This window comes from Globicephala melas, chromosome 11, assembly GCF_963455315.2.
Source record: "Globicephala melas chromosome 11, mGloMel1.2, whole genome shotgun sequence".
NCBI classification, from domain to species: Eukaryota; Metazoa; Chordata; class Mammalia; order Artiodactyla; family Delphinidae; genus Globicephala; species Globicephala melas.
The window spans coordinates 30,926,194-30,947,148 of NC_083324.2; the positions used below are offsets into that span (position 1 = coordinate 30,926,194).

General features: G+C 46.3%; 1 protein-coding gene across 8 annotated transcripts in view; it reads right to left on the minus strand.

Moving 5' to 3' along the window:
* The window catches only part of KCTD6 (potassium channel tetramerization domain containing 6), a 57,711-nt gene that overhangs the window by 2,779 nt on the left and 33,977 nt on the right, over window positions 1–20,955 (minus strand). Inside the window, exon 1 of one of the 8 annotated variants that reach the window (XM_030867558.3) lies at window positions 7,056–7,271. The exons of 2 other annotated variants lie outside the window; for them this stretch is intronic. Coding sequence is in view for 2 of the 6 variants with exons in the window: in XM_060308053.2 (XP_060164036.1) it covers window positions 2,503–2,519 (17 nt within the window). In the remaining 4 variants the exon portion in view is untranslated. 5 more of the 8 variants (XM_030867559.3, XM_030867555.3, XM_060308054.2 and 2 more) reach the window with 5 other exon arrangements.

The following is a 20,955-nucleotide window of genomic DNA, read 5'->3' on the forward strand; positions in this document are numbered from 1 at the left end:
TTCTCACCCAACAGAGCAGGCCAAACACCAGAAAACTACTCATCTTTGCTCAACTAAAACCTGCTACAAGGCAAAGATCTGGGGAGGAAAGGATTCCTCTAAGGCCTTCTATGGGTCCCCAAGAGACTGGCAAATCTTTACAGAGAAAGAGTTATCCTATACTTAGAGAAGGTAGAGAGCCTAGTGAGTAAACCAGTCATTCAAACTCTACCTACCTTCTCCGAAAATTCAATGTTTAGAATTCCTACAGGAGAACACTATGATTACCTCTACAACCTTATCCTGGTACAAACCTGTGATGATCCTTATCAAAAAGGTTAAGAGAAAGAGGGAAAGGGAAAACTTTTTCATCAGCATTTCAGCTATATAAACTAAACACCATAGCAAAAGCATTAAAAATTATAAACCTCCAAGACACCGGTATCTCTTTCCAGGAGAAGTATGTCAGAATGGTAGCTCTTTTGTAAAATAGAAAAACTAATTATACTTTTAATAATGATACATTTCATTTTGTACAATAATCAAAACAAACAGAAAACAGTTAAATGCCAAACCATTAAAGTACAATTGAGGGCAAAAAGAACCTTACACATCTGAGAGGCAGTCCCCTGGCGCTTATGGAGAGCTGGCCTGAAGACACGGATAAACACCCAGATACTAAAGATGCCAGTTTGAATTTATTTTTATCTACAATTCAAAAGCACTTAAACAGTTTCCCAGTTACTGAACTGCTTTAGTCAGTTCTCCCTCACACACATCATTTCCCCAAATCACCCGGCAAAGCAAACTCCAGAGCAAATTTCAAAAGCTTTGGCAAAAGACAGTAAGAAACATGGAGTTATCCGTATTTAGCCAGGAAAAGCGCTGTTTCGGTTGCTTTTTTTTTTTTTTTCTTAACGTGGTCTTTGCACAGATTCACTTTTCCCACTTTTAGAGGAATCTGGCACACTAATTCCCAGAACAGGCCCTGGCTACAGAAGATCACAAAGGCTCTTTCTCAAAAGGTCACTCAGGCATGTAGAGAACATTTGCATAGCACAGCAGGGGCTGAAATCAGAGCCTGAAGCATCTATTTCTCTACCTTGCAAATTCTTCAAAGCAAACAAGGTAAAATGTGGACCAGACAATGTGGGGTCAGTTTTTATTCTCCACACTCAGCAGTTGGATATAGATAGGTCTCCACATGCTATAGGGTGAGAAATGGAACAAATTCAGGGCTGTTGTGACAGCCTTTCATTCCTCTGACTTGCTTCATAAACAGTATTTGAAGTAACAGAACCAAGAAATACGTTTTACCAATTTGTATTACGAGCACCTGATTCAGTTACTGATCCAACCGACAGATCAGTAGATCAGCAACTGAGCGATTTAAAAGGCCAGTCATCCCAAAGTTCTGGTAAGATGCCCATCTTTGGCATTTTCGCATCACCTGAAGTATTCATTACTGACAGCCTCAAAAATAATTCAGTCAACCGACATTTACTGCAGGGTAGAGCAAGGAAAGGTATGGTCCTTGCCCTCGTGGAGCTTTCAATCTATGAAGAAAGGCAACAAGCAGCAACTGAAGGACAGAATAAAATTCAAAAGTACTATATAAGGGCTTCCCTGGTGGTGCAGTGGTTAAGAATCCATCTGCCAATGCAGGGTACACGGGTTCGAGACCTAGTCCGGGAAGATCCCACATGCCTCGGAGCAGCTAAGCCCGTGCGCCACAACTACTGAGCCTGTGCTCTAGAGCCTGTGCTCCGCGACAAGAGAAGCCACCGCGATGAGAAGCCCGCGTACCGCCATGAAGAGTAGCCCCTGCTTGCCTCAACTAGAGAAAGTGCGCGTGCAGCAACGAAGACCCAACACAGCCAAAAATGAAAACAAACAAACAAACAAAAAGTACTATATAATACATGGACTGGCAGAGACCTGAGCAAAGGAAGACCAAGAACCATTCCAAATGTGAAAATGGAGGACTTCCGGGAAGAGCTTAAACTCTGCAGGCATATTAGCACAACCTGAAAAGGGATTCTTGAATAAAGAAACAATTTAAGTAATGGGTGGGGGCGGGGAGGGGGGAGTGTCCCCCCAACATTCCTGATACAGTAGCAGAGTGTGAATAACTATCCCCCTTTTAGAGATGCAAAAGAGAGAACCGGCAGATTAAGAGACTTGCTCAAGTCCCCACAGCTAGAAAGTAACTGAACAAGAGCTTGGGTTTCCCGACTCCTAGTCCAGATCTTTCCATAAAACCCCTCCTTGGATAGAAATTGAAAGAACAGAATCCAAGAAATGAGAAATCGAAAGGATTAACTTAAAACACCCCTACAGCCATCTATTAACCCTATCCACCTCGTAGGGGTTTATTATTTAACAGTAACTCAAAGCGAGCAATCACAATGGGTTTGTAAAAATTCCCCTGAAGCAAAATAGCAAGAACCTACTCACTAGTGTAATTGAAGGCTGCTATACTCTGTCTTTTCTCTTTTTTTTTAACTTATTTATTTTATTTACTTTATTTTTGTCTGCATTGGGTCTTCATTGCTGTGCGTGGGCTTTCTCTCTAGTTGCGGCGAATGGGGGCTACTCTTCGTTGTGGTGCGCGAGCTTCTCATTGCAGTGGCTTCTCCTGTTGCGGAGCACGGGCTCTAGGCACGCGGGCTTCAGTAGCTGTGGCACGCGGGCTCAGTAGTTGTGGCTTGCGGGCTCCCGAGCTCAGGCTCAGCAGTTGTGGTGCTCGGGCTTAACTGTTCCGCAGCATGTGGGATCTTCCCGGACCACAGCTCGAACCCATGTACCCTGCATTGGCAAGCGGAGTCTTAACCACTGCGCCACCAGGGAAGCCCTGTCCTCTGTCTTAAGTGAAGTAAAGAACCCCACTCCATGAATATCCGAATGGTAAGAAATGGGAGACCAAAGACAAGTAAAAAAACAGACATCATCAAAGTTACAGCTGTTATGCAAGGACTGTCCACTATTAATCTTTTTCTTTTTTACTGCTAAATCAAAACAAGATAACTTTTTGAGCAAACACACACACACACACAAAATTAGATGATGCCCCTGAACCTGTTCCACAGCAAAAGACAAGGTTCTGTTGCAGTACAAAGATGTAATAAAACACCAAACTTAATAACTCAGAAAAGCAATTATGGGAATCTATATAAGCCCATGTTTCTTAAAAAGTACCCAAAAGCCTCCCTTCATTTGTGTGTAACATACATCAAAATAAAATGAAGTTACTATTAGTCACTTCCAATAACAACTATTAAACTATCCCCCCAAATCAAAACATTCACTAAAGAGCTCTAAGGGGAAAAAATAGTATTGATTAGTTTAAATTTTATCTCTGCACCTTACTTCTAAACATCCTCTGTGAAGATGCTCAGATACAGCAAGAAACAAACCAAAAAAAGGCAGAGATTCCTGGTCAACCAAGAGCTGGATAATCGACCTCTGAATTGATGACTGTTAGGACCGTCTCAGAGACAATGCAGATGAATGAAAGCAAAAGAATTTCCGGAATAGCTTCAATTTCCAAGTCATCTTCCAGAGCTGCTAACAGTTAGAAAATGATTCATTTGCTTTTCATCTTCTCTCCCTTCTGGCACTCTCCAGTGGAGGGCTTAATGAGAAATTAAAGGACCACAAGACAGGCAGCAGAAGGAAGATCTTGAAATGGGCATCAAATGGGCCTGTTTTACTTGATGAACACAAAGAAAAATCACAAAACTGTCCAGGAATGGAGATTATGAAGGTAACAATGAAAAAAAATTTCCTTTAAAGTGACTTTCCTTTCTAACAATCATTTTAAACAACAGTGAATGCAGCCAAGCACAAACAATTGTAAAGTTCAAAGAAAGACTTCTGACCCTATAAAATCAGTTCACCTGAAAAGAGCTGACCTTTGGCGCAAATAAAATACATGTGGAAACAACCAGCTGACCGTTCCCAAAGAATGTAAAGCAGTACTGAAAATTATGACTAATGTACAAAGTCTGACAGTGTAATGTTAGCAGATAATTACGTTAAGGAAAACACACACTCAAGAATTTATATAAGTCTTAAAAGAAATCGCTAAAAATTTTCCATAGTAGCAAATGTGAAAACTACACAATTCAACAAGTTAATGACTTAAAGAGTAGCATAAGAACACCTGAAAGTCATTCTCCTCACCACTGCAGAACTCAATTACAGGCTTCATGGTTATGATGAACTAATTTAACACAAATATTCTGGGTTTACCATTTCTGCTACAGACTAAGAATTCTCCGGGCTAAAAGTCCTGCTCCTACATAATAACCTATACACTGCAATACACACCTCCAAACTTGAATAAATAATAAAAATGTATAACTACTGCCTTCCCAAAGTTTCCAGGTAGCCCTTTTAAAACACCTTCCTACTGAAATCTTTGTGTCTGGCTTTCAGAAAAGAAGACTCAATAAATTCCATCTATACATACCCTCTGAGTTACCTTTGCGCTGAATTTCTCTGTTCTTGAAATGTGGGAGTTTGAAAGTGAAATACTTTTTATAGTAACTAGTTCAGCGACATCTAAAGGAGTCTTTTGGGTTAACATTCACATACAAGGTGGCATAGGTAGCCAGGCGCACAAGGGGAATGTGATTATGGTGTTAGGTTTACCCCAACCATAACCACTGCAGAAATGGATTGTTTTGTCCGAAAACTAATCCTTTTGTGGTCTAGGAGAAAGGCGCTCTACGTTGAAAAGTGACTTTAATACTAAAGAGCTGCCACAAACAGTCACAAAACCATAAAATTCCTCTTACTCTGTTTCTGTAAAATAAAACGGAATAACGGCACCTTCCCAAAAGTAATGATACCACTTGGGCACAACACAAAGGCAACAACTGGCCTACAGGGTAAAAGATCCGGACTAGAATTCTGAAGTCACAGGCAGGCCAACGCAGAAGAAAGAGAACTGGTCACCGGTGAGGATCTGTATCCCAAGTCGACTCCATTACTAATTATGAGACTGAGTAAATCACTCTTTATGCCCAGCTGCTTCTTGCAGAGAAGAAAATGAGGTCATGAATGAAAAACCATTGGTAGGACTTCCCTGGTGGCGCAGTGGTTAAGAATCCACCTGCCAGTGCAGGGGACACGGGTTCGAGACCTGGTCCGGGAAGATCCCACATGCTGCAGAGAACTAAGCCCGTGCGCCGCAACTACTGAGCCTGTGCTCTAGAGCCCATGAGCCACAACTACTGAGCCCATGTGCCACAACTACTGAAGCCCGTGCGCCTAGAGCCTGTGCTCCACAACAAGAGAAGCCACCGCAATGAGAAGCCTGTGCACCACAAGGAAGAGTAGCCCCCGCTCGCCACAACTAGAGAAAGCCTGCGCACAGCAACGAAGACCCAACACAGCCAAAATAAATAAATTTATTTTTTAAAAAAACCACTGGTAAACTGACAAGTATCAAACAAATGTGAAAATACGAGTGGCAGTAGCATAAATAAAATTTCTGTGGTAAATTGAGAAACTTGAGAGTGTGAACACAAGTAATTTAGAGCATGGGCATGGAGACAGGGCACACATAAAGAGAAGGCCTCTTAATCTGCTTCCAGTCTCCCCTACACCATTCTCCTTTCCCCCGAGCTCCAGAAGGGAGACCTACAGGTAAAGGGAAGCATCTGGCTTCCACAGAGACCACCAGACAGCTGAGCTCTTCATCACAGAAGGAACTTCTCTAAAGCATGACTCAGGATTATCTCCAAGGTAAAACCAAATCCAAATAAATACGTGTATTCCATTTTAAACAGACTCCAAATATCAAAATCCAAGAAACACTGAGGGATTCATAGAACGCTAGAATTCCTTTATGCAGTAATGCTTTAAAATATGATTTATGAAAATTCAAATCCCACAAACCTTAGAAATGGCATCTATGGCGGTCCCTGACCATCAATCCTTAATATCTATGGTGTTAAACAAAATGAAGTATTAGTATGGCCTGATAGTTCTCAGCCAAAGGGCAAGTTCTCTCAGCCTGCCAACCATGCAGGTACAAAGATTTTCCTTTTCCTAGCTACACATCTGTTCATTTGAAAACATCTCAATCTTGGGCTCGGTCCTGTGCTAAATGCTGGCCCCTCCCTTCTTTCCTATCTTGGGATCACTCATGTACCTAGGCATTTGTGACCGCAAGAAAATGAACATGCCAAGGGGAAAGGGTAAGGGACACTTAGGCTACCCCAAACATTCTTAGCCAAACCAGGTCACCTCGGGTCTCTTGACCACTCAAACCTCTTCTATCACAAAGCCCTAAAATTGGAATTATCAACTTGTTCTAGAACTGGTATACTTGCAGAAACATGATAACTTCAGCAGAATATCCAAACAGGATCTGTTTCATTTCTCGAATCCCACTCCCCAGACACAGCCTCCACCACTGACAGCCCGGCAGGTGCTTCAGGGGCTCCCCCTTTCCACGGCCATTTATCACCTCTGACATCCAGCATTAAAAATGCCCTGACACACACAAATCTGAGCATAAAGAACTCAGCTGCAGTCAATCTCTTTGGGGCGGAAAATCTCCTAAGGCTGGGCTCAGAAGCCCAGCCGTAGGCTTTAAATTAAGGCAAACGGTGGCCAATAAGCACCACCCCAAACAAATCATTTTCGAGCAAACCTCGAGGTGCTCCCACCCGGGCAGGGCTTCGCTGTTGCCCGCAGGCGGAGTCCCCCGCCCCGATCCGGCCCCGGCGTGGGACGGGAGACTCTCGGGGCCGGGAGGGTGGCACGCACCCGAGCCTGGAACCCGGGTCCGCCGAACCCGCACGTCCCCGCACGTCCCCCCACACCCGGGCGGGGCCCGGAACCTCCGCCCAAGGCCGGCCCCCGGCCGCAGTCAGCCCGCCGCGAGCTCGTGCCAGCCCCGGAGCGCGCCGCCCGGGCTCCCCACGGTCCCTTCAGTGCGGCCCCGCCGCCGCCCGGATTCCCCTCAACCCCGCTCCCCGGGCTGCTCCGCGCGGGTTTCTGCTAGTGCCCGGCCCTCCCGAGCCGGGCCCCCAATCCGTGGGCCCGCCCCTACTACTCACTGCGCTGCAGCAGCGGTGGTAGCCGGGCCGGGAGACGCCGGCGGCCGGGGAACGAGAACGCGTGGACGAGTGAGCCCGCGCCCGGCGGCGGCGGCAGTGGCGGCGGCAGAAGGGACGACTGAGCCCACGCCCGGAGTTGCGGCTCCTGCCGCCCGGCGCGGGCGGCGCCTTATCAGCCGAGACGCGGCGCCACGAGCGCAGACGCCCCCTAACGGCGGCGTGGGATGGTGGCCGGAGGGCCGAGCGGCCAGAACAACTCAATCAGGCGTAGCCTGGGCGCCTAGGTCAGACTGACTCCGCAGCAGCCCCGAAGCCCCGCCCCGACGCCCCAATCGAGCCCCTGAGGCTCCGCCCAGATTCCCCCGCGCTCCGCCCAGAATCCACCCGACGTCCCGCCTCCGCCTGTAGATTGGGATCAGCCCAGACCCCGTCAGTTTTCGCTAAGTTCTCAGGCCTAGGGTCCCCACAGTTGTTTCTCTTGTCATTTCACGAACTCTCATGGGGCCCCGAGAACTCCCATGTTCCAGGCCTGGAGAGTAAAGCGGCCACCAAGAGGGCGGGGCATCCTGAGAGGAGAAAACAGAAAAGACCCAAGGAAACAGCCAGTAGCCAAAATAATGACAAGTTATAATTATAAATGTTGGGAGGTACATGAATCAGTTGGAGAATAAGGGGAAGGGACCTCTGTTTCAGATACAGTGGCTATGGAAGATCTGGACTCTGGGACTGTGGCCAGAGCACCTCCCGACTTTGTCTTCTGTGGGATAGGTAGTAAGGTCACCTCTCCAGCCTTGTCAGCGGAGTAGTGAAAGGCAGCCAGGTGGGGAGAAGGGCAGAGTGACTTCAGCAGAGGAAAGACTAGTGCAAAGGCTCTGAGGCCTGAAGGAGCCGGCCCTAGATGAAGCTGGCGCCGCTACCGCCACGAAGGAAGCCAAGGCTGCAAAGAGTGGGGAATTACCTAAAGTCTCAGCGCTAATTGGTCTCCAAGCATAGCGTCTTTCCAAATCCCATTCACTTCCTGCTAATCAGATCTCCATCCCTTTCCAGGTGGGATCAGGTATGTGATGTTGGTTTTTGCCATTTCCCCTTCAGCAGGATAACCACTTGCCTTGGAAACTCACCTGCGCTTCATGGCTGCGATTGTGTGAGCTGCCTCTGGGGTTTAACTTTTATCTGCAGGATCATCACAGTCATATCTGCTACTTGGTTTTTCTCTGAAAACTCAACAGGTTAAATAAATGGCATATGCTTCACCAACATAACTGAGTGCTACATTATCATATTCAAAAAGACTAGGTGAGGATACAGGGAAATGTGTGTGAAAATAAGCAGTGCACAAAATGGTATACATGGTATAATCCTAATTTTATTTTTAAAAAGGTAAATATACACAGGCAAAAATTTTGAAGGAAATACACGAAATCATTGATCCTGGTTCTAGGGAGTAGGATGGGAATATTAGTGACTTAACTACTTCCAAATGTTCTTCTGAATTTTCTATATTTTCTAGAATGCATGGATGCTGAATTTATAATCAGAAAAATACGAGTTTTATTTTTTACAAAAGAAAGGTAATGCTGAAATTACCCAACACAGATCTCCAGGATTTGGTGCCACTGAAAATCCAAAATTGCCCCTGGCTTACTGGTGTCCTTGGAGGGGTCATTTCTCCTCTCGGGGCTTCTATTTCCTCAACTAAAAACTGAGAGGAATTAATTTTGTCAGTGGTTTTCTCAGAACAATTCCTACACATCTCAAAGTTTTTAATACTATTGTAAATTATATTTTCAAATTTGTATTTTATAAGCTACTGATGGTTACTGAAATGTAGTTCGTATTATATAATAATCTTATACCCAGCAAACTTTTTTAGTTCTAATTTAGTTCTAGGAAGTTTACAGGCTTTCTTGAATTTTCTATGTAAGTAGTTATAGAGTTTGTAAGTAATAACATTTGGTATCTTCCTGTCCAGTCTTTATTTCCTTTTCCTTATTTTACTGCACTGACTAAAATCTCCAGCACAATGTTGAGTAACAATGATGATAGTGACATTTCTATCTTGTTCTTGACTGCTTCTAATATGGCACCATTAAATATGGTGTTTGTTGTAGATTTTTGGTAGATACCCTGTATCAACGTAAGGATGTACCATTCTGCTTTATTATGAATGGGTGTTGAATTTTATCAAATGTGAGATTTTCCCCCCAATGTAATTAATTACACCATGGATTTTACTATATTAAACTCTCCATGCATTCCTTGATGATGTGCTTTTTTTTCCAATATAGTGCTGGATTTCATTTGCTAATAATTTAGAGTTTTTGTGTCCACAACTATGAATGAGATATGCCTACTATTTTCCTATCTTATTCTCTCTTTGTCTGATTTTGCTATCAAAGTTACATGAGCCTCATAAAATAAGTTAAGGGGGGACTTCCCTGGTGATCCAGTGGTTAAGAATTCGCCTTCCAATGCAGGGGACGTGGGGTTCAATCCCTGGTTGGGGAACTAAGATCCCACATGCTGCAGGGCAGCTAAGCCCATGTACCACAACTACTGAGCCCGAGCGCTCTAGAGCCCGCGTGCCACAATGAAAGATCCACATACTGCAACAAAGATCCTGTGTGCCGCAACTAAGACCCGAGGCAGCCAAATAAATAAATAAATAATTTTTAAAAAATAAATTAAGGAATCAGTGTCTACTCACTAGAGCAACTTCTATAAGACTGGGGTTTTTTGGGCTTCCCTGGTGGGGCAGTGGTTGAGAGTACGCCTGCCGATGCAGGGGACACGGGTTCGTGCCCCGGTCCGGGAAGATCCCACATACCCCGGAGCAGCTGGGCCCGTGAGCCATGGCCGCTGAGCCTGCACGTCCGGAGCCTGTGCTCCGCAACGGGAGAGACCACAACAGTGAGAGGCCCGCGTACCGCAAAAAAAAAAGATTGGGGTTTTTCTGTGGTTTGGATTTTCTATAGGATTCTCCTGTAAACCATCTTGGTTTGGGGCTTAGGGGTGGAAAGTGTTTACCCTTATATACCGACCCACAGCTTTCAATCTGACCTTAGGGCCCACTTCTCCACCTGCACAGCTCTCGTGGGGCCACCAGAAAACTCATTGTTGCTGAATCCAAAAGACACTCCTCAGATCTCCTCTCAGGCCTCCCTGCAGTGATGTCACTGACCACACTCTCCTAGGGACAACCTCTTCCCCGAGCCCTGTTCTAGTTTTCCTCCTTCCTCTTAGGCTCATAGAGATGCTCCTCCTCTTGCTTTACCCACTCCTTAAGCCCAGGTTTCTGGCCAAGGCCATACTCTCTTCTCTATGTACTCCTCCCTGTGGACTGGCTCAGTCACCTCTGTGGATTCCATTCTTGTCTCTAAGCCCAAAGATTCCCAAAAGATTCCCAAATCCATAACTCCAGACCTACAGATGCTGCATTTCCTAAAGCCCCTACTATGTGCCAGGCGCTATGCTAAGTGCTTTTATCCTCTGGATCAGTCCTCTATTGCTGCATCATAAGTTGTCCCAAAATTTAGGGGCTTAAAACAACAAACCTTTCTTTCTTTTTTGGCTGCACCACGCAGCTTGCGGGATCTTAGTTCCCCGACAAGGGATTGAACCCAGTCCCAGGCAGTGGAAGTGCCAAGTCCTAACCACTGGACCGCCAGGGAATTCCCAACAAACGTTTCTTTTTTTTGTTTTTTGTTTTTGTTTTATTTTTTTGGCTGCACGCGGGCTTTCTCTAGTTGTGGCGAGCAGAGGCTACTCTTTGTTAAGTGCTCAGGCTTCTCATTGTGGTGGCTTCTCGTTGTGGAGCACGGGCTCTAGGCACACGGGCTTCAGTAGTTGTGGCACTCAGTCTCAGTAGTTGTGGCACACGGGCTTAGTTGCTCCGTGACATGTGGGATCTTCCCGGACCAGGGATCGAACCTGTGTCCCCTGCATTGGCAGGCAGATTCTTAACCACTGCGCCACCAGGGAAGTCCACCAACAAACGTTTCTCTTTTTTTTTTTTTTTTTTGCAGTACGCAGGCCTCTCACTGTTGTGGCCTCTCCCGTTGTGGAGCACAGGCTCCAGACACACAGGCTCAGCGGCCATGGCTCACAGGCCCAGCCGCTCCGCAGCATGTGGGATCTTCCCGGACCGGGGCACGAACCCGTGTCCCCTGCACCGGCAGGCGGACTCTCAACCACTGCACCACCAGGGAAGCCCAACAAACGTTTCTTATCTCAGTTTCTGAAGGTCAAGACTCTGGAAGCAGATTAGGTAGGTAGCGGATCTTGCAGTCTAGATGTCAGCTGGGGCTGCAGTCAGCTGAAGGCTTGGCTGGGGCAGGAACATTTGCTTCAAGCTCACTCATGTAGTTGTTCGCAGAATGCAGTAGCTCCTCTTCACATGAGCCTCTCCTGACAACCTGGTAGCTGGCGTCCCCCAAAGCAAGTAACCTAACAGAGAAGCCACAATGTCTTTTACAACCCAGCCTTGAAAGTGACATACCCATAGTCTCTTGGTCTCACAGACCAACCCTATTGCAGTGTGGGAGGGTACCACACAAGGACCTGAATACCAGGAGGCGGGGTCATTAGGGGTGACCGTGGAGGCTTCCCACCACACCCTCACAACTATGAAGACGACCCACATCATCCCATGAATACAGGTGAGAAAACGAAGGCAAGGAGAGGTGAAGTCAGTGATCAAGGCCACACAGCCAAGTCTGAGAAGAGAGATTTGAACACAGCTCTGCTTGTCTCCCCTCGGGTTTCTCCTTGTTCACAGTCTGTCCCCCGTGGTCCACCACCAGCTTCCTCACCTTCAACATGTGCAAACCTGAACCCTCTCGCCTCACCACCCCCAAGCCTCCAGCTCAGCTCAGCAAGTGGTGCCACCATCCTCCCATCTGTCCAAACCAGAAGCTTTGAGTCATGCCTGCTACTCCCACCCCCTCACGTCCCGGTGCCAGACCACCCAGCCCTGCCAAGTCTTCCTCCTCAGTGCAGCCTGGCTCCATCTCTCCTTCCCTCTCTCTCCATCTCCACCACCATCGCGCCGGGCCAAGCCACCAAACTGTCCATCCTGGGCATCTGCAGTAGCCCGCTCCTGGCCTCCCTCATTCTCTCTGCTGCCACACTACCCATCCGTCCTCTTCTCTCCACCGTGAGTCACCTTAGAGAACACAGAGCTGGTTGTGTCACCCTCCCTGCTTTAAACTCCTTCAGTGGCTCCCGCTGCCTTCAGGATCTGGCCCCTGCCCACTTGTCCAGCGCCCTCCTCTGCGCCTCTTCTCGCTTTCAGGGCCCCAGCCCCTCTGCCACATTTTGGCATCCGGGACCCGCTGCACATTTTTTCACTTCAGGGCCTCTGTTATGCTGTTCCCTTAGCCTAAAACACGCTTCCCCCAGCCCGGGGCAAGCCTGTCTCCTCGTCCTTCAGCATGTTGTCAGAGAGGCCCTTCTGACCTTCCCTGACCTCCCAGCCAGGCTGATGTCCCCCAGCTATAACTTCCACAGTGCCTGTCCTTCCCTCCTCCTCTCACTGCTGCTCAGCTGAACCGTGGGCTCCCTGAGAGCAGAAGCTGTGTCTGTCTGGCTCACAACAGCACCCTAGATCTTCACAACGTGCCTGGCACCTAGCACATCTTCAACAACCAGGTGACAGTTCAGTGCCTTCTCTCTGCCCCCTCCCTTTCCCCTTGGACTCCATGCTGCAGCCACTGGACAATGTTCAGTTCCTTAAGTGAAGCATGGTCACCACCAGGTCTTTGCACATGCTGTTCCCTCCACAGGATGCCCTTTCCTCCTGTCCCTCTGTTTACTCAGCTAACTCCTGTATATTCATCAGGAACTAGGATTGCCAGGTTTAGCAAATGAAAACACAGGATGCTCAGTTAAATCTGAATTTCAGATAAACAACAAATAATTGTTTAAGTATAAGTATGTCACAAATATTGCATTAAATACAAGCCGTCCTGTATTTTATCTGGCAACTCTAGCACAAACCAGCACCAATTCCCCCCTCCTTTGGGAGACCTCCCTGGCCTCAACCCTTCCCCATCCCTGGGCTCCCAAACCACCACCCCTGCTCGCCCCCATTGAGCATAAACACTCACTCCATTTATGACTGTCCATTACCAGCTGGAATGTGACCTTGTTGACAGAGAAGGCTGTGTCTCAGTCTTCACTCAGGGTGTCCTGCTTCACCTGGGACAACCCTGGCCATAACCCTGGGCAGTATGGTTTACTGAATAGAGAAATGAAAGAGCACCAAAGAGAAAACAGTAAACAAGTTAGGAAAAGGAACCAGCAAATGAAACTCGGCCCCCAAAGCAGCATGAATCTCTTGGATGATTACCCACAGCGGGGAGCACCCCTTCCCACCCCACCTCACCTCTGTCACTTAGAGCCCCTCACGCCTCTATCTAAGTCCAAGCAGGTCACCTGGGGGCTAAACCTACACTCAGCCACTTGACGTCATTCAGTTACCTCCCACCACCCCTCCCAAGATGGACACGGATGGTTCCAAGGGACCCCAAGAGGAAAGGGACCTGAAAGCAGCTAACTGCATGGATTATCTGGACCCAAGACTTTGCTGAACTCCTCCCAACTACCCTCCTGGGGTATTCTGAATGGCCAAGTGGATGGCCAGTGGAGAAACCCACTCAACTCAGCCTTTCTTGCTGGTGGGTCCTGTCTCTTTTGTGTGTGTGTCTCTCCCTTTCTCCCCCTCAGTCGCCTTTGGTCATTGTGCCACTGGTTTCACCAGCTGAGGTTCTCTTGGGGCTGGTAAAAGGCTTTCCTTAGCCTTTTACCCACTGGCTGCTGACTGGGAAATACGCTTCTAAACAGTCTCCCCGCTCCACCCCTGGGGACCAGCTCCAGTCCATCTGCACACTTGCCCCAGCCTCTAGGCCAACGGCTGGCATTAGTGGCCCTTGCCGTCGGCGAGGTTTCCAATGCCTTCCCCACTTCCAGCCATGCAGGTGCTTTGGTAAATTTGATGAGAGCACTTTTCCTCTTTATAAGGTTTCTAATTACCTATTATTACTGATTTTCTCTTTAATCAGCTTCCAAAACTCTGCTGGGAGCTACAGAACCAGGGGAAGGAATCTGGTTCTCACCAGTGGTGAGAGGCCCTGTGGTCGTCCTTGGATGTCACCATCCTCTTCACCATTATGACTCTGTAATTAAAGGGATCAGAAGATCTGGCTTCTGTCTTTAGTCCTGAGTGTCTCTTAGTGTGCCATATCTGCGAAGTTCACAGGCCTTGAGAGTCCATAAATGCCAAAAGGGAATAAAGCTGCCTGACCATAGCACGGCCAGCTGGCACACAGGAGGCAAGACAACTCCAGATTCTGAGTTCTTATTCTCCCTGACAGCTCAGTGCTCTAAATGCTTGTTAATAACACATTTCAGGCCTTGGTTGTCCTCCTGCCCCATTCCTAATCCAAACCACTTCCTCCGCATGGGTTTGCTAGTTTAGCAAGAGACTTATTCACTTGAAAAGCACAGCTCCTGTCCCCTCTGTCCTGTCCCTCTCAGGCTGAGTCTCTTCTTCCTAATACATCCAAGTCCTCTCTTTCCACACGTCTTCTGCCTGGATGCCCTCTCCCTCCCGCAATGCATTGAGGGAGCACCTGTGTACACCACCCCCCCCCGACCCAAATGCATCACTTTTATAAGGAGTCCTGTGGGACTCTGCCTAAAATACAGCTGTATTACCTTTAGAAAGCCCCTATGTTTTACACAAGGTGCAAATAACAATATTTGTAAAGCTTCCATAATACAAAGCTTCCATAGTACAAAGCCCCTGTTAATATCCCAGGGGCTTCTGAAATAAAAGGTCTGATTAAAAGGCAGGAACACTATTTTAAACCTACTGAAATGTCCTCAGGTTTCATGATGATGGTGGAGGTTCAACACCTCAATGGCTAATAGTGGATCCATTGTTATCCTGGCAAAAAACAAGAGCATCGTGTAGAGAAGTAACTATAGTAACCGTGTAAAGAGCCATGTTTTGGGATTCAGAATTCTACACGTGCCACTTATCTCCTGTTACTGACGTCAGGTCCCAGACAGAGCAAAGCACACTGGGTGGGACTCCAGCTGGCTCTCTGGCTCTGTCACTCACCAGCAATGTGGGCCTGGACCCCGCTGCCTCAGTTTCCTCTACTATAAAGTAGAATAAAACAACTCTGTGGCAGGGTTGTTGTGAAAATGAAGTGAGGCAATTAAAGTATGAAAAACTCTGATAATGCAGGGCCTGGCATAAAGTCGGCACACAATAAATTGGTAACTCTTATTATAATAACGAATTGCTATACTGCTGATTTGAAGAGATAAATATAGAATTGAAACTCTGGCAGGCAGTTGGAGAACTGGGCTGAGAGATGGGGTTACTTTTTGAGACTGATGATTTGATTGTTCCACCAAGGTCTCTTAAAACATCTATTTATTTTGGTTGCAAGTTGAATATTGTCCATGTTGATAATTGCAATGAATAATTAAGAAACAATTGCTTCCGCTGACATTCTTATAGCACTTGTGTGAGTAGCTAAATGTATCTTTTTATAATCCTTTCTGTATTAAGACACATAAAACCTGAACACCTAACGTCATGAAACTAAATTGGCAGGGCAATGTGATTATACAAAATAATAAACAGGAAAGTAATAACTTTTTATTACTTGGAAAGAAATGGTATCCCTACCTTGGCTGATTTTTTCTTCTTTTTAGTAAATTTTGTTACTGGGATATAACATTCATCTAGAAATGTGCATAAAGCATAAATGAATGGTTTGATTAGTTTTTCACAAAGTGAACATACCTTGTAACCAACATCCAGATCAAGAAACAGAACATCACCAGGACTCCAGAAGCCCCATCTTGCCCCCTCCTTGTTGATTATTTCTTTTCTTTCTTCTTTTTCTCCTCCTCCTCCTTCTTCTTTGAGATACAATTTACAAAAGATTCAATGTATCCATTTTAAATATAGAGTTTGATGAATTCTTCTAAATTCATAGTGTGCAACCATCACCACCATCCAGTTTTAGAATGTTTCCGTCACTCCAGAAAGTTCCCTGGTGCCTGTTCAAGGTCAATCCCCACTTCCATCCCTAGCTCCAGGCAAATACTGTTGTTCCCTCTGTCTCTAGAGTTTTGCCTTTACTAAAATGTTCATATAAAAGCATACACGGGGCTTCCCTGGTGGCGCAGTGGTTGAGAGTCCGTCTGCCGATGCAGGGGACGCTGGTTCGTGCCCCGGTCCGGGAGGATCCCACATGCCGCGGAGCGGCTGGGCCTGTGAACCATGGCCGCCGAGCCTGCGCGTCCCGAGCCTGTGCTCCGCAACGGGAGAGGCCACAACGGTGAGAGGCCGGCGTACGGCAAAAAAAAAAAAAAAAAAAAAAAGCATACAATAGTAGTCTTTTGTGTCTGACTGGCTTTTTATCATAAATTATGTAAATATGAATAAGTAAGATTAGAGATTCCCAAGTGTGTCACATAAAATAAGCTTAGGTGTCACATAGGCAATTATTTGATATCTTGTGTATTTTTTCTAAGATACATGAAAATAACTAGCACATAAAGCCCCCGATGTCACAGATACTACTGCATAGATCTAGAATAGGTTTTAAAATGAATCAATTTAAAGAAACATGTTAGTAACAACATAGTGCATAGGTAATGTGAAAATTCTAAGGGTGTATGCAGCAAATGTTGAAGCCAGTTAAACGGTGACCTAGATTGAAAAACAGAAATCATTTCTCTGAGCCCTGAAAGTCTCTGCATATCAATCAATATGCAGCCTTTTAAAAATAATGTTCAGAATTTTAAGGCTATTCAGGTGTTTTATTGACCATTTCTACACTTTTTTATTGAGTGCCTTCTACATGTCAGGTGCTAGATAAATGTTCACTTAGAGATTCTAGTCATACTGCTTTTGCGTCTATATCATGGATATCTTTCACGGGACTTCGATGATTTAATTGCAGTGACACCCAGGAGTGTGTGGTTATGCACACAAAGCAACTGGCACGGAGGTTCTGGGCTGACATGAAGAACCAGAATTCAGGGAAGGGAGAGAAGGTGTGTTTGACAGATGAGGGATTTGGCTCAAGGGAGGGGGAATTTGGACAAGCGGAGAAGAGAGGAGGATGGTTCTAGCAAAAGAAGAAGCAGAACAGAAAAAAGCACATTCCAGACTCAATGAGTTGACTCTACTGGCTCGTGCAGAGTTGAAAAAGGTGAAGAGTTGGCGACAAGACTAGAAGGGCTGATCCAAATGTTGACCACTCACAAACAACTATGAGCTGGACACCATGGAAACCAACCAGAGAAGCAGAAAGAATGTCAATCTTTTGTGGAAGGATGGATGGATGGACGGATGGACAGACGGACGGACGGATGGATGACAGAAGGCAGGAAGGGATGGTTGCTCAGATGGATGGTCATCTGCCACATATATATATCCCACATCCATCCCTGTGGTGTTAAGCCCTAACATTAAAGTTCAATATTATGTGCTGCCTTGACATCTGATAAAATTGGGAGGACCTTAAATGGCCTAACTGCAAGTCCCCCTCCCCACTATACTGCAACCATAAGGTCCCCTAGCCATATAACCCTTCTTGTCGAAGGGACCAGGCACAGTTCTTGCTTATCCCTGAGAAGTGGGCTTCAGTTCCTGCCAGCCCACAGAATTATTCCAACAAGCCAATCACATCCTCCTGCAGCAACTAAGGGGCACCTCACCTCTTGTGACTACAGATACTGTGCTCCCGAGTGTACCTCCCATGTGGCCCTGCATGGTGTGTGGTGTCCTCCTCCCCAAGGCTGAGTATAGGTGACTAATAAACTGCTGTCAGTCTCATCTGCCCAGTGTCAAGTGTCGTGTGTTTGGTCACCCCCATAACCCTACAGTGGGAATCCCTCCTCACTAACAGGGTGAAGAGGAGGTGACCAAAACAATCTTCCCCATATCCCTTTGCTAATGGAACCTGGATTTCATTCAAGGAGCTATCCTCCCCAACGTGACTTAGGAAATGCTCACCTCATCCCTAGCTTAGAGATAAATCCTAACTGGTTTAATTCTATCTTAGTCAACTCATTAGACGACTCATTAGTTTAATTCTCATTAGTCGTCTCCAGCATGCGACTCAGTTCTGCCCACTGAAATGTAAGGATATATCTGATGGGACGTTTCTGGGAAAGGTTTTCTGGCTCCGAAGAAGAGGACACTGGAATAAAAGCCCCCTTGTTTTACCTCTGGATATTGCTGTGTCTAAGTATGATGCCTCTACCTGCTGCTCCAGTTACCTGTGACCACGAGTAGATACAGCCTACTCTAGAGGAGGCTGAGAGACAGCAGGGAAACCTGGGTCCTTACCAACACCAGTAAGTCACTGAATCAACCATCACACCATTGGGTAACATATTTTCTTATTATTTATGCCAGTTTCGGTCAGCATTTTCTCTTCCTTGCAACTGAAAACATCCTATTGAAACGTCACCTTTAAGCTGTATTGGTAAACATGAATTCCTAAATCCATCCATCCATGGCATTCTTTACTTAGTTTGCAGAAGGACCTTAAGTTTAATGTTTAAATTGATAGATTCAATTAATAGAGGTAAGAACTAGAAATTGAGTGCCTACTATGTATACTCACAATATCTCTGAAGTAGGTTTTATTATTGCTCCTGTTTTATGGAAATTTTGTGGAAACTCAGAGAGGTATATGATGAGCCCAGGTCAACCAAATAGCAAGTGTCTGAGCCAGGATTTAAAGGCCAGTTCTGGGAATGCCCTGGTGGTCCAGTGGTTGAGACACCACGCTCTCAATGCACGGGACACAGGTTCAATCTCTGGTAGGGGAACTAAGATCCCACATGCCTCACAGCCAAAAACAAACAAATAAATAAATAAAGGCCAGTTCTTACTGTCTTGCCAAAACCCTGCAGGGCATCCAATCCTGAGTGAGTCTGGCTGGGAGCTAGGAAGCCCAAATGAAGGAGGAATTGAAGAAGTCTCAGTAGGCCAAAAAATAAAAAAATTTTTTTAAACAGACCTAGAAGGGTATTTCTTATTTTTTAGGGAAGACAGTACCACCAGCAACCTCTCGCTTTTTCTGTCACTTCTAAACAAGAAACAAAAGTATTTGAAAATGCAAAGTTTTGCATTTGAGATGTACCATCAGTCAGTCAACCAGCTATGGCAAGAAGAATTCAGAGTTGCTTGTTCTCAGGAGATTGGGGTAGATACAAGGTCCATAGATTCCAGCAAGGAATAGAAATGAAGGTAAACTGTAGTCACCTCTACAGGCCTATCACCTGGAGAAGAGCACACGTTTGGTCTGGGCTTAGGCACAAACAAGGAAGCAAATGAAGGAGGGGAGGAACAAATAAACACACCTGGCAGAAAAACCGCCATTAGGGGGCTTCCCCTGTGGCACAGTGGTTAAGAATCCGCCTGCCAATGCAAGGGACACGGGTTCGAGCCCTGGTCTGGGAAGATGCCGCGGAGCAACTAAGCCCGTGCGCCACACTACTGAGCCTGTGCTCTAGATCCCACGTGCCACAACTACTGAAGCCCACGTGCCACAACTACTGAAGCCCACGCGCCTAGAGCCCGTGCTCCGCAACAAGAGAAGCCACTGCGATGAGAAGCCCGCACACTGCAACGAAGAGTAGCCCCTGCTCACCGCAACTAGAGAAAGCCTGCGCACAGCAACAAAGACCCAACGCAGCCAAAAATAGCTAAAAATAAAAATAAATAAATTTATAAGAAAAAAAAGAAAGAAAACCGCCATTATTCACAGCCTTTCACACCCAATTCTTATCAAATCCAGAGATTTGGGTTTGCAGCTAGGGTTTAGCAATTAAAACTATGTTGCAACACCTTTCGGTTTAAAGTGGAGAAAGCATAAGGCCTGTGAATTTGTAGACTTGACACCACAGCCTTCCGTGCAAACATCTGACTCACTCCGCCCCTGGGGGGGGAGAAGAAGCCAGCTCAGGTTTCACTATTAGCCCCCAAACCCCGCTGTGAATGTGAGTTTTTTCCCAGAAGTAAACTGAACTACCAAATCTCTTTAAATCAGTGCTGACAGACTAAACCCAAGTTTATGAAGCTGCAGGCCACAGAGGAGGCCCTCTGTTCCAGGGCTGCACCATGAGGGGTGAGCAGCCCTGATTCAAATGAACCAGAGCCTAGATTTCACTGTTTTCATCACTTTAACATTTACATTCTGAGAGCCTGGGGAAATGGATCTTTGAGACACAGCACATTAACCTTTGCTATAGCAAAGTCTTGCCTGTCTTCAAACGCTTCACAAAAAATGGTACTCCTTATCTCCATTCTAGCCTCTAGTCTGCTGGAAAGGTCACAGCATGGGAGGAGTTCTGACAGCAGTGAAATCTCAGGAAATCGTAGAGCTTACAGGGACTGCAGCGCCCATCTAATTCCACCCTGACATTTTATGCATGAGTAAACTCAGGCTGAGGAGAACTTAGGGAACTTTTGCAAAGTCACATTACTGGATGGTTGATGAACAATGACTGGAGTCCGTGTTACCTGAGTCTGTCTATTCATTTACCATAACGAACATCTGCTGGTTACTATTTGGAGACCTCTGTGGTCGTGTGGGTCATAGAAGGGAACAGGGCCCCAACTTACCCTATGGAAGTCAGAGAGGCCCCATATCCCTCTCCCACTTCCTGGAAGCAGGGGTGTAACCTAGACTCATCCAATAGGACACTCCCATCCAGCTCTATCATAATAGCCAACCTGCCCGTGGCCGCCATGTTGGTTCTACCCTAGGAACAGACTACTCTGACCAGAGCCACATGTCCTAATGATAAATTACCTAGTCACCAGTTTGTTCATTGACCAACTTGCATAATGAAC